Source organism: Oncorhynchus kisutch, linkage group LG30, assembly GCF_002021735.2.
Source record: "Oncorhynchus kisutch isolate 150728-3 linkage group LG30, Okis_V2, whole genome shotgun sequence".
NCBI lineage: Eukaryota > Metazoa > Chordata > Actinopteri > Salmoniformes > Salmonidae > Oncorhynchus > Oncorhynchus kisutch.
Window position 1 is genome coordinate 36,587,121 of NC_034203.2, and position 13,355 is coordinate 36,600,475.

Below are 13,355 nucleotides of genomic sequence, written 5' to 3' on the forward strand. Positions count from 1 at the left end.
TTACAGGCCTCTCTCATCTTTTTAAGTGGAAGAACTTGCACAATTGGTGGCTGACTAAATACTTTTTGCCACACTGTATGTTGTCAACAGTATTGTATGACAATACTGTCTAGCTGGGGTTCACTTCTTATCAACTCATGACAGCAGAGGCCACCTGCCAGGCAGGGCAAAGTTTATTAGGCCACATGTGCACTGTCACTGACTATAGACAGGATCCAATGACATCATCAACCAGAGACGGAAGCTCAGAGGTCTTCGAGCAACACATACAACTCAGTGACAGTTTTGAACTGGAATAGACCAATGATTGTGAGAAAAAAACACTCCAGACAGAAGTTGCCTCAAACCACAGACCTAGGATTTCCCCCAGTCCAAAGCTTATCCGTTAGGTGGTGGAAAAATCTGCCCCAGCATCAGTGGTTTGGGCAACTCTTATGATAAAAACAATGTTCCAGTGAAAGACTGAGCATCCCACCACTTTCAGTATCTGATGAATCTCTGCCCTGTTGCCTCAATAGTCAGGCAGACTTGCATGAAAAAGGTAAACAGAGTATTTCACAAGAATAGAGATATCGACACATCAGGATACACACCAACCCAGGACCAGAGTACAACTCCTCAAAGAAACAGAATAGTGTAGTTGTTCACATATTTTAATACATTCACGTAACAAACATTTATTGAAGTAATTCTGGCCCAAACCCTCCAGAAATAGCCATCATTTGTTTCATAAATACTAACTAAACATTTGTCCCCTCAACCCATGACTTCCTATAGTGGTCTCTCCAATCCCAACCACATCTTGTGAAACATGCCTTGTTATCTGGTCTTATCAGCAGCACTACAACACAGTTGTTCAGCAAAAAAAAAAAGAGTCCTCAACATGGTCCATAGTTTCACAGTTCCTCTGTGATAACTCTGTGAGGCAATGCTGTCCTGCTGTATCAGTGTCAGTGATCAGAGTCCAGGTTTATATGCCTTTTAGGCCCTACTATACTATACCACCTGAGACTGTCTCACTGACTCACTAGCTACATAGATAAAGCCATGTCCACAAACAGGCTTTATCTCGATCCAATAGTCCATATAGGGAGTGCTACTGCAGAATAGATGGCTTGCAGCAGGGCTTGGTTTTGGCTGTTTAATGCACTGTACTGTATTCCGCTGTTGTAGACATGGGCCTGAACTTTACTCCAAAAGACTCCAACCAACAGAGGGAGCGGATAATGTATGAAATTGAAGTTAATTTGCTTGATGTGTTCTAGATTAATATAACATTGTTTTGTAAATCTGGAGGGTCACATTTCCAGAAGCATAGTATGCCAGCCGCACCAAAACTTTTGGGTTCTTTAGGATCGTGGGTACAGTAGTTCTTGATCTTAGAGTAGCATTCTAGACCATTCGCTCACAGAGTCCATGCTCAGTGGGAATTGTAGTGTTATGGGTTTAGTTGTCCTTCTTCTCCGGGCTGGTCTGTCCCTCAGGTACAGTAGGCATGAAGAAAGTGGGGCTGAGGCGGCATCGGATGGCTAGGAGGATCGGTAGAGCTACATACAGCCCGTTTAGAATCATAACTGTCGACCATTTGTCTGTTGGGACCCGGTATGTGAAGGGGGTTCGGGAGTGGAGTGATCCCCCGATATGGCACCACTGGGTCTGGGGAAGGGGAGGAGACGGGTGGGTGTGAGGGGACGTTAATGGAAGACGAATAATAGGAACAGAATAGAAACACAACAATGGTGTAAAAAATCATCAAAAATCAAATTTGTATCACAGCTGCTTTGTCAAATCCCTGGTACATTACACTGCGTGTGAACTGCAAATTGAAGCGACCAATATTATTACCTGGGCTATGGCCCCTGCAAAGAAGATGGCCCAGTCCAGCATCCAGGTACAACCAGGGTTTCTCAGCCCATATATGAATGCAGCCAGTAGAGGCAACGCATAGAACAAATACACCAGCATCTAGAGCAATCAAATAACAAGACACGTGTCGTTCGACATCAAGACGGACGCAATGGCAACTACACTGTCAAGCAGCATGGAACAGGAACAAATATGGATAGTATGCCATAATGGACAATGGAATGAAGATCTATGTGTGTTTTACTCATTTTATTTTCTACAACTCACCATGATCCTAGGGAAGACCACGGGGTCCTTGAGGTAAGGCTCAACTCACCCTGATCCTAGGGAAGACCACAGGATCCTTGAGGTAAGGCTCAACTCACCGTGATCCTAGGGAAGACCACAGGATCCTTGAGGTAAGGCTCATACTGGTAGATATAGGTGAAACAGGTATCCAGAGGACAGTCAAGGGCCACCTGAGGGAGAGAGAGGGAGAGTGAATGAATGGATGGATGGATAGATGGATGGATGGATGGATTAATGGATCAATGAATGAACACATGAATCAATCAATCAATCAATGATGTACAATTTTGTTGGCTAAAGAAGAAACACACTGGCTACATGAACCCTACAATTCAGACTTAGGAAATGTACACCTTTCCTACGCACGCCTTCGCCCTTCTCAGTAGTTGCTATTCAGACTTAGGAAATGTATGCCTTTCCTACGCACGCCTTCACACTTCTCAGTAGTTTCTATTCAGACTTAGGAAATGTACGCCTTTCCTACGCACGCCTTCGCATTTCTCAGTAGTTGCTATTCAGACTTAGGAAATGTACACCTTTCTTACGCACGCCTTCACACTTCTCAGTAGTTGCTATTCAGACTTAGGAAATGTACGCCTTTCCTACGCACGCCTTCGCACTTCTCAGTAGTTGCTATTCAGACTTAGGAAATGTACGCCTTTCCTACGCACGCCTTCGCACTTCTCAGTAGTTGCTATTCAGACTTACCTTATGCTGGTACCTAACAGGCTTTGCAGACATGGTTCCCGTTAGGAAGATGGCGCCGACAGAGATGGTCTCCTCGCTTCGCGTTCTTAGGAAACTATGCAGTATTTAGTTTTTTTATGTATTAATACTTACGTTGTTACCCCAGGAAATCTTAAGTCTTATTACATACAGCAGGGAAGAACTGTTGGATATAAGAGCAACGTCAACTTACCAACATTACTACCAGGAATACTTTCCCTAAGTTGATCCTCTGTTTGTACCACCACCCAGGACAATGGATAGGATCCGAGTAGGCGACCCAAAACAACAGCAGATGGGGCAGATGAAGCGGTCTTCTGGTCAGGCTCCATAGACGGTCACATCACTCACCGCTCCCGAGTACTCGGTAGGCGAAATTCGTGTAAGGGTTGCCTTCCAGAGAGACATCAGAGGTTGTATCATTCTCTGTTTCACTGAAACATGGCTCACTCGGGATATGTTTTCAGAGTCGGTACATCCACCAGGTTTCTTCACGCATCGCGCCGACAGAAACAAACATCTCTCTGGTAAGAAGAAGGGCGGGGGTCTATGCCTTATGATTAACGAGTCATGGTGTGATAATAACAACATACTGGAACTCAAGTCCTTTTGTTCACCTCACCTAGAATTCCTTACAATCCAATGCCGACTGCAATATTTACCAAGAGAATTCTCTTCGATTATAATCACAGCCGTGTATACCCCCCCACCCCCACCCCCCCAAGCAGACACCTCGACCGCCCTGAAAGAACTTCATTGGACTCTATGTAAACTGGAAAGCATATATCCTGAGGCTGCATTTATTGTAGCTGGGGATTTTAACGAAGGTAATCTGAAAACAAGGCTCCCTAAATTTTATCAGCATATCGAATGCCCGACCCGGGCTGGCAGCGTTCTGGATGATTGCTACTCTAACTTCCGCAACGCATACAAAGCTCTCCCTCACCCTCCTTTCGGCAAATCTCCAAGACGGCGTTGCAGTCAGATGTCTTTTTGTCCTTGTCTTGTCGTGTCCCATGTATACATATTTTTATATATTTTTTCTTTGCATATATTTAAAATATATTTTTTTCTTAACTTCAACTTCAACATACTCTCCTGCAATCCACCTCACCCAATGTGGTATGGATCTGCTATTTCTTTACTTCTGAACCGGAACCCCAACAGAAGCTAGCCAGCTAACTAGCTACTAGCTAGTAACCAGCTAGCCACTGCTAGCGGTCATCAGCTACCATTAGCCCGGACAACTCTCGCCAGTCTGCAAAGTGCAACTCAAACCAGAGAAAATCTGATTTATTTTTCTCCATATCTCCGGATTCCTACTGCAAGCTCTGAACCTTTTCACCTGGATCATCGCAGCTAGCTAGCTGCTATCCGAGTGGCCACCTGGCAAATGTCTCTGTCCCGAAACAAGAACAAATTAGCCTGGAGCTAGCCTTGCTAGGCCTTGCTAGGCCCAGGTTTATCAACTCGCGACATCCCCTGAATGCCCATCTGCTAGCCTGCTAGCCATGGCCTGCTAGCTGTCTAGAGCATATCGGACTGTTAGCTTAAGAGGCCCATCGGCAACACGGAGCCCTGCTGATCCACAATGACTGGTCTGCAGACGTAACAGCACGAGGGGGCTACAACAGACTTTCTTCCGTCGCGACATCCCTCTAAGACCCTTCTGCTAGCTTGCTAGCCCCGGCCCGCTAGCTGCCTGAATCGAAGAGTCTATGGCCTGAGCCACTCACTGGATCCCTATGATCACTCGGCTACGCATGCCTCTCCCTAATGTCAATATGCCTTGTCCATTGCTGTCTTGGTTAGTAATTATTTCACTGTAGAGCCTCTAGCCCTGCTCAACGCCTTAGTTAACCCTTTAGTTCCAACCCCCAAACATCCGGTGACCTCATCTGGTTTAAATAATGTTTCTAGGGACATTATCTCTCTCATCGTCACTCAGTGCATATGTTTACCTCCACTATATTCACATCCTACCATACATTTGTCTGTACATTATGCCTTGAATCTATTCTACTGTGCCTAGAAACCTGCTTCTTTTACTCTCTGTTCCGAACGTACTAGACGACCAGTTGTTATAGCCTTTAGCCGTACCCTTATCCTACTCCTCCTCTGTTCCTCTGGTGATGTGGGGGTTAATCCAGGCCCTGCAGTGCCTAGCTCCACTCCCATTCCCCAGGCGCTCTCATTTGTCGACTTCTGTAACCGTAAAAGCCTTGGTTTCATGCATGTTAACATTAGAAGCCTCCTCCCATGTTTGTTTTATTCACTGCTTTAGCACACTCTGCCAACCCGGATGTCCTAGCCGTGTCTGAATCCATGCTTAGGAAGACCACCAAAAACCCTGAAATGTTCATCCCTAACTATAACATTTTCCGACAAGATAGAACTGCCAAAGGGGGCGGAGTTGCAATCTACGGCAGAGATAGCCTGCAGAGTTCTGTCTTAATATCCAGGTCTGTGCCCAAACAATTTCAGCTCCTACTTTTAAAAATCCACCTTCCCAGAAACAAGTCTCTCACCGTTGGAGCTTGCTATAGACCACTTTCTGCCCCCAGCTGTGCCCTGGACACCATATGTGAATTGATTGCCCCCCATCTTTCTTCAAAGCTCGTGCTGTTAGGTGACCTAAACTGGGACATGCTTACCACACCGGCCGTCCTACAATCTAAGCTTGATGCCCTCAACCTCACTCAAATTATCAATGAACCTACCAGGTACAACCTCAAATCTGTAAACACAAGCACCCTCATATATATCATCCTAACCAACTGCTCTCCAGATACACCTCTGCTGTCATCAACCATGACCTCAGCTATCACTGCCTCATTGCCTGCATCCATAATGGGTCTGCTGTCAAATGACCACCGCTCATCACTGTCAAAAGCTCCCTAAAACACTTCAGCGTGCAGGCCTTTCTAATTGACATGGCCCGGGTATCCTGGAATGACATTGACCTCATTCCATCAGTAGAGGATGCCTGGTTATTCTTTAAAAGTGCTTTCCTCACCATAAGCATGCCCCATTCAAAAAAATGTTGAACCAGGAACTGATATAGCCCTTGGTTCACTCCAGACCTGACAGCGCTTGACCAGCACAAAAACATCCTGTGACGTACTGCATTAGCTTCGAATAGCCCCTGCGATATGCAACTTTTCAGAGAAGTTAGGAACCAGTATATAGTACAAAGGCAGTTAGGAAAGCAAAGGCTAGCTTTTTCAAATAGAAATTTGCATCCTGTAGCACAAACTCCAAAAAGTTCTGGGACACTGTAAAGTCCATGGAGAATAAGAGCACCTCCTCCCAGCTGCCCACTGCACTGAGGCTAGGAAGCACTGTCACCACCGATAAATCTGCGACAATTGAGAATTTCAAAAAGCATTTTTCTACAGCTGGCCATGCTTTCCACCTACCTACCCCTACCCAAGTCAACAGACCTGCAACCTCCATAGTAACTTGCCTAAGCTGCCCCAATTTCTCCTTCACCCAAATCCAGATAGCTGATGTTCTGAAAGAGCTGCAATATCTGGATCCCTACAAATAAGCCGGGCTAGACAATCTAGACCCTCTCTTTCTAAGATTATCCACCAAAATTGTTGCAACCCCTATTACTAGCCTGTTCAATCTCTCTTTCGTATCGTCTGAGATCCCCAAAGATTGGAAAGCTGCCGCAGTCATCCACCTCTTCAAACGGGGAGACACCCTAGACCCAAACTGCTACAGACCTATATCTATCCTACCCTGCTTTTCTAACGTCTTCAAAAGCCAAGTTAACAAACAGATCACCGTCCATTTCGAACCCCACCGTACTTTTTCTATACAATCTGGTTTCAGAGCTGGTCACCTCAGCTGGGTGCACCTCAGCCACGCTCAAGGTCCTAAATGATATCATAACAGCCATCGATAAGACACAATACTGTGCAGCAGTATTCATCGACATGGCCAAGGCTTTCGACTCTGTCAATTACCACATTCTTATCGGCAGACTCAACAGTCTTGGTTTCTCAAATGACTGCCTCGCCTGGTTCACCAACTACTTCTCAGACAGAGTTCAGTGTATCGAATCGGAGGGCCTGTTGTACAGACCTCTGGCAGTCTTTATGGGGGTGCCACAGTGTTCAACCTCGGGCCAACTCTCTTCTCTGTATACATCAATGATGTCGCTCTTGCTACTGGTGATTCTCTGATCCACCTCTACGCAGACAACACCGTTCTGTATACTTCTGACCCCTCTTTGGACACTGTGTTAACTAACCTTCAGTCGAGCTTCAATGCCATACAACTCTCCTTCCGTGGCCTCCAACTGCTCTTAAATGCAAGTAAAACTAAATGCATGCTCTTCAACCGATCGTTGCCCACACCTGCCAGCCCGCCCAGCATCACTACTCGGGATGGTTCTGACTTGAATATGTGGACAACTACAAATACCTAGGTGTCTGGTTAGACAGTAAACTCTCCTTCCAGACTCACATTAAGCATCTCAAATCCAAAATTAAATCTAGAATTGGCTTCCTATATCGCAACAAAGCATCCTTCACTCATGCTGCCAAACATGCCCCCGTAAAACTGACTATCCTACCGATCCTTGACATCTGCGATGTCATTTACAAAATAGCCTCCAACACTCTACTCAACAAATTGGATACAGTCTATCACAGTGCTGTTACAGTGCCATCCGAATACAAACAGTGTAGCTATTCCCTCCGCAAGACAATCAAACAAGCTAAGCGTCAGTATAGAGACAAAGTAGAGTCGCAATTCAAAGGCTCAGACACAAGACATATGTGGCAGGGTCTACAGTCAATCACGGATTGCGAAAAGAAAAACAGCCCCGTCGCAGACACCAACGTCTTGCTCCCAGACAAATTAAACAACTTCTTTTCTCACGAGGACAATAAAGTGCCACTGACACAACCCGCTACCAAAACCTGCAGGCTCTTCTTCAATGCAGCCAACGTGAGTAAGACATTTACACATGTTAACTTCTCTGGGATATGTGGGATGGTAGCGTCTCACCTCGCCAACAGCCAGTGGAATTGCAGGGCGCCAAATTCAAAACAACAGAAATCTTTAAAATTAAAATTCCTCAAACACACAAGTATTATACACAATTTTAAAGATAAACTCCTTGTTAATCCAGCCATGGTGTCTGATTTCAAAAAGACTTTACGTAAAAGCACACCTTGCGATTATGTTAGCTCAGCGCCTAGCCACAGAAAACCATACAGCCATTTTCCAAAGACGGAGAGGTGTCACAAAGGACAGAAATAGCGTTAAAATGAATCACTAACCTTGATGATCTTCACCGGATGGCACTCCCAGGACTCTAGGCAATAAATGTGTGTTTTGTTCGATAAAGTTCATCTTTATGTCCAAAAACCTAATTTGAAATTGGTGCGTTACGCTCAGAAACGCATTGTCTCAAACAAACATCCGGTGAAAGGGCAGAGAGCCACATCAAATTACAGACATACTCATCATAAACATTGATGAAAGATACAAGTGTTAAACACACAATTATAGATAAACCTCTCCTTAATGCAACCGCTGGGTCAGATTTCAAAAACGTTTTACGTAAAAGCACACCATGCAATTATGTTAGGTCAGAGCCTAGCCACAGAAAACCATACAGCCATTTTCCAACCAAGGAGAGGTGTCACAAAACTCAGAAATAGCGTTATAAATATTCACTTACCTTTGATGATCTTCATCGGAATGCACTCCCAGGAATCCCAGTTCCACAATAAATGTTTGTTTTGTTCGATAAAGTCCATAATTTATGTCCAAATACCTCCTAATTTGTTTGCGCGTTTAGTTCACAAATCCAAATTCACAAGGCGCAGGCACTTAGTCCAGATGAAAAGTCAAAACAGTTCCATTACAGTTCATAGAAACATGTCAAACGATGTATCTAATCAATCTTTAGGATGTTTTTATCATAAATCTTCAATAATATTCCAACCGTGCAATTCCTTTGTCTTTAGAAATGAAAGGGAACGGAGCTCGCTCTCACGGCCGCGCACGTGACTAAACTAATGGCATTCTGCCAGACCCCTGATTCAAACAGCTCTTATTCTCTCCCCCTTCATAGTAGAAGCCTGAAACAACATTCTAAAGACTGTTGACATCTAGTGGAAGCCTTAGGAAGTGCAATATGACCCTATAGACACTGTATATTGGATAGGCAATTTTGGATTTTTTTCAGGTTTTTGCCTGCCATATGAGTTCTGTTATATTCACATTCAAACAGTTTTAGAAACTTCAGAGTGTTTTCTAACCAAATCTACTAACCAAATCTACTAATTATATGCATATTCTAGCTTTTGGACCTGAGTAGCAGGCAGTTTACTCTGGGCACCTTATTCATCCAAGCTACTCAATACTGCCCCCCAGTCCCAAAGAAGTTAACACTCTCGCAAGGCTGCCGGCCACAGACGGCATCCCTAGCCGCGTCCTCAGAGCATGCGCAGACAAGCTGGCTGGTGTATTTACGGACATATTCAATCAATTCCTTTCCCAGTCAAGAGGGCCACCATTGTTCCTGTTCCCACGAAAGCTAAGGTAACTGAGCTAAACGACTATACTTCCGTCATCCTGAAGTGCTTTGAGAGACTAATCAAGGATCATATCACCTCCACCCTACCTGACACCCTAGACCCACTCCAATTTTCTTACCGCCCCAATAGGTCCAAAGACGACGCAATCGCAATCACACTGCACACTGCACACTGCCCTAACCCATCTGGACAAGAGGAATACCTATGTAAGAATGCTGTTCATCGATTACAGCTCAGCGCTTAACACCATAGTACCCTCCAAACTCGTCATTAAGCTCGGGACCCTGGGTCTCGACCCCGCCCTATGCAACTGGGTCCTGGACTTTCTGCCCCCAGGTGGTGAGGGTAGGAAACAACATCTCCATCCCACTGATCCTCAACACTGGGGCCTCGCAAAGGTTCATTCTCAGCCCTCTCCTGTATTCCCTGTTCACCCATGACTGCGTGGCCATGCACGCCTCCAACTCAATCATCAAGTTTGCAGACGACTCTACAGTGCTAGGCTTGATTACCAATAACGATGAGATGGCCTACAGGGTGGAGATGAGGGCCCTCGGAGTGTGGTGTCAGGAAAATAACCTCATACTCAACGTCAACAAAACAAGTAGATGATCGTGGACTTCAGGGAACAGCAGAGGGAGCACTCCCCTACGCACATCGACGGGACAGTAGTGGAGAAGGTGGAAAGTTTTAAGTTCCCAACCTCAGGAGGATGAAGAAATTTCGCAACAAAAACACACACAAACTTTTACAGATGCACAATGAGAGCATCCTGTCAGGCTGTATCACTGCCTGGTACGGCAACTGCCGTAAGACTCTCCAGAGGGTAGTGAGGTCTGCACAACGCATCACCGGGTGCAAACTACTTGCCCTCCAGGACACCTACACCACCCAATGTCACAGGAAGGCCAAAAAGATCATCAAGTACAACAACCACCCGATCCACTGCCTGTTCACCCCACTACTATCCAGAAGACGAGGTCAGTACAGGTGCATCAAAGCTGGGACCGAGAGACTGAAAAACAGCTTCTATCTCAAGGCCATCAGACTGTTAAACAGCCATCACTGACATTGAGTGTCTGCTGCCAACATACAGCCACTTTAATAATTCATATTTGGATTTAATAAATGTATCACTAGTCACTTTTGACAATGCCACTTTATATAATGTTTACATACCCTACATTACTCATCTCATATGTATGTACTGTACTCTATACCATCTACTGTATCTTGGCTATGCCGTTCGGCCATCGCTCATCCATATATTTATATGTACATATTCTTATTCATTCCTTTACACTTGTGTGTATACGGTAGTTGTTGTAAAATTGTTAGATTACTTGTTAGATATTACTGCACAGTCAGAACTAGAAGCACAAGCATTTCGCTACACTCACATTAACATCTGCCCAACCATGTGTATGTGACCAATAAAATTTGATTTGATTTGATGTGATTTTTTTTGCCTGCACTGAATACATTTAATTCAACCACTGAAAACCTTCCCACTTGCTGGCCAACAGATTTACTCATCAATGTTTCCATCCAATAGTGTTTTCAGTTTAAAAAATTAAGCCATCCCTTTAAAATATAGTTTATCTTCAATTAGAATTTTGGCGACAGGCACTAGAACACATGGAAACAATGGGTTCAGAATACAGGGATTCATTGAAGCAAGCCATCTAAATATATACATACACGTCTTTGTTTCAGCACCAACTGGTAGATTTCTAAATATTTAGGCACATTTTGGAGTTAGGAAAGTATGAATCATTTTTTTTATGATTTGGAGATCCTTTATGCACTAAATATATTGTTGAATCAAAAATACAATGCTTTGATTCATCCTGAAAGTTGTCATATTATTAAATTGTTCAATCCCATGAAATATTGGAAGATTAGAAAAGTGTGCAATAGGGATTGAGCCGTAGTCCAAGAAATCTACCCTAATAATCCTCACTAATCATGGAACTGTATGAAAATGGTCCTGTCGTCATGAACCATGCGCCAGGCTCCAGGTTTAATCTGCTACTTATGGTCTGTGTTCCTTAATGATTCAAATAGGCTACCTGTTCCAAATTATTGCACAACTTGGAATACATTAGCCTAATACGATCCACTATGGCTACCCACACATACTCGACAGTGGAAAGAAAGGTCAACTAACGATGTAATGGAATGATGCAAAATGTAAGGAAACTAATACTAAAGAGACAGATATAAATGTAAGGAAACTAATGCTAAAGAGACAGATATAAATGTAAGGAAACTAACACTAAAGTGACAGATATAAATGTAAGGAAACTAATACTAAAGAGACAGATATAAATGTAAGGAAACTAATACTAAAGAGACAGATATAAATGTAAGGAAACTAACACTAAAGAGACAGATATAAATGTAAGGAAACTAACACTAAAGAGACAGATATAAATGTAAGGAAACTAATGCTAAAGAGACAGATATAAATGTAAGGAAACTAACACTAAAGAGACAGATATAAATGTAAGGAAACTAATGCTAAAGAGACAGATATAAATGTAAGGAAACTAATGCTAAAGAGACAGATATAAATGTAAGGAAACTAATGCTAAAGAGACAGATATAAATGTAAGGAAACTAATGCTAAAGAGACAGATATAAATGTAAGGAAACTAATGCTAAAGAGACAGATATAAATGTAAGGAAACTAATACTAAAGAGACAGATATAAATGTAAGGAAACTAACACTAAAGAGACAGATATAAATGTAAGGAAACTAATACTAAAGAGACAGATATAAATGTAAGGAAACTAACACTAAAGAGACAGATATAAATGTATGTGGGTATGTCTAGCTGACGGTGGCTACCAATAGTGGCTAATATTTAAGAAAATACATGTATTTTTTTCATACAGTGAAAAGTCCAGGCATAAAATGAAAACTTTCTAGACATCCTAAATCAACTCGTTAGGTTTTCCGCTATACTGTCATTTGTGCATGGCTACAGAAGCTTATAGCTTGGATCTCTAAATATCATCCCTGATGGTTATAAAGCCAGCATTTCATAAACTTCACCGTGGAAAAGGTGATACGTTGATATGTTTCAGTTTGCAGCCATATTACTGGTTTCACATTTGTCTCCATCGATCAGGTAAAGAAGATCTAAAACGCATTGTCATTTATATTTACAATCCACTTATCCAAATGGTTTACTTATTTACCAAGCTCTTATCAACAGCTCAGCCTCTTATCAATTTGTAAATTACGGTGCATGGAGAATGGTGTTATTTCTATCGGGAAAAGAAAGTAGACGTAGTTCCACTTAAGACCAACAGGTTGCTCAACCTTATTCGTCGTTTCATCGCGCTTAAAGGTGGTGGAATGATGAGGGGAATTAAGTCAAGGTCAGAATACAGATATATGTAGACAAACCTAAACCATGTCTTCCTTTACTTGAGCTCCCCGCAAACGAATAGCTGGTAAATAGCATTTTGATGAATCAAAAATACAGTGGTTTGATTCATCCTGACTGTTGTCATATTATTCAATTGTTCAATCCATGAAGTATTGGAAGGTGAGAAAAGTGTGCAACTCGGGTCAGAATCCCCCCCATAGTGAAGTGAGTGGTTGGTCTGTTACTTACAACGCCCCTGAAGACAGAGAAGGCCATGGCTCCCAACAGTAGCAGAGACAGGATCAGGTCAACAGGCCTGTAAAGGAGACTTCTCTTCTGCGCTACTGCAATCTGAGGAATACAGACAAACACAACCTTTGTCAGTCCAACTGGGTTACTGTACGTTTCAGGTTCAGTACCAGTCAAACGTTTGGACACACCGACTCATTCAAGGGGTTTTCTTTCTTTTTTACTATTTTCTACATTGTGGAATAATAGTGAAAACATCAAAACTATGAAACACATATGGAA

The 13,355-nt window shown here is 43.1% G+C and overlaps 1 protein-coding gene across 2 annotated transcripts in view; it reads right to left on the minus strand.

Annotated features, from left to right (window-relative positions):
• Positions 1 to 635: 635 nt before the first annotated feature.
• The window catches only part of tm6sf2a (transmembrane 6 superfamily member 2a), a 16,977-nt gene continuing 4,257 nt past the window's right edge, over positions 636 to 13,355 (minus strand). For both annotated transcript variants that reach the window (XM_020466351.2, XM_020466350.2), the window contains exons 7-10: positions 13,074 to 13,175; positions 2,232 to 2,324; positions 1,846 to 1,965; positions 636 to 1,656 (exon numbers count right to left, since the gene is read on the minus strand). In XM_020466351.2, the coding sequence (XP_020321940.1) occupies positions 1,447 to 1,656; positions 1,846 to 1,965; positions 2,232 to 2,324; positions 13,074 to 13,175 (525 nt within the window). In that variant the 3' untranslated portion in view covers positions 636 to 1,446. The remainder of the gene's footprint in view (positions 1,657 to 1,845; positions 1,966 to 2,231; positions 2,325 to 13,073; positions 13,176 to 13,355) is intronic.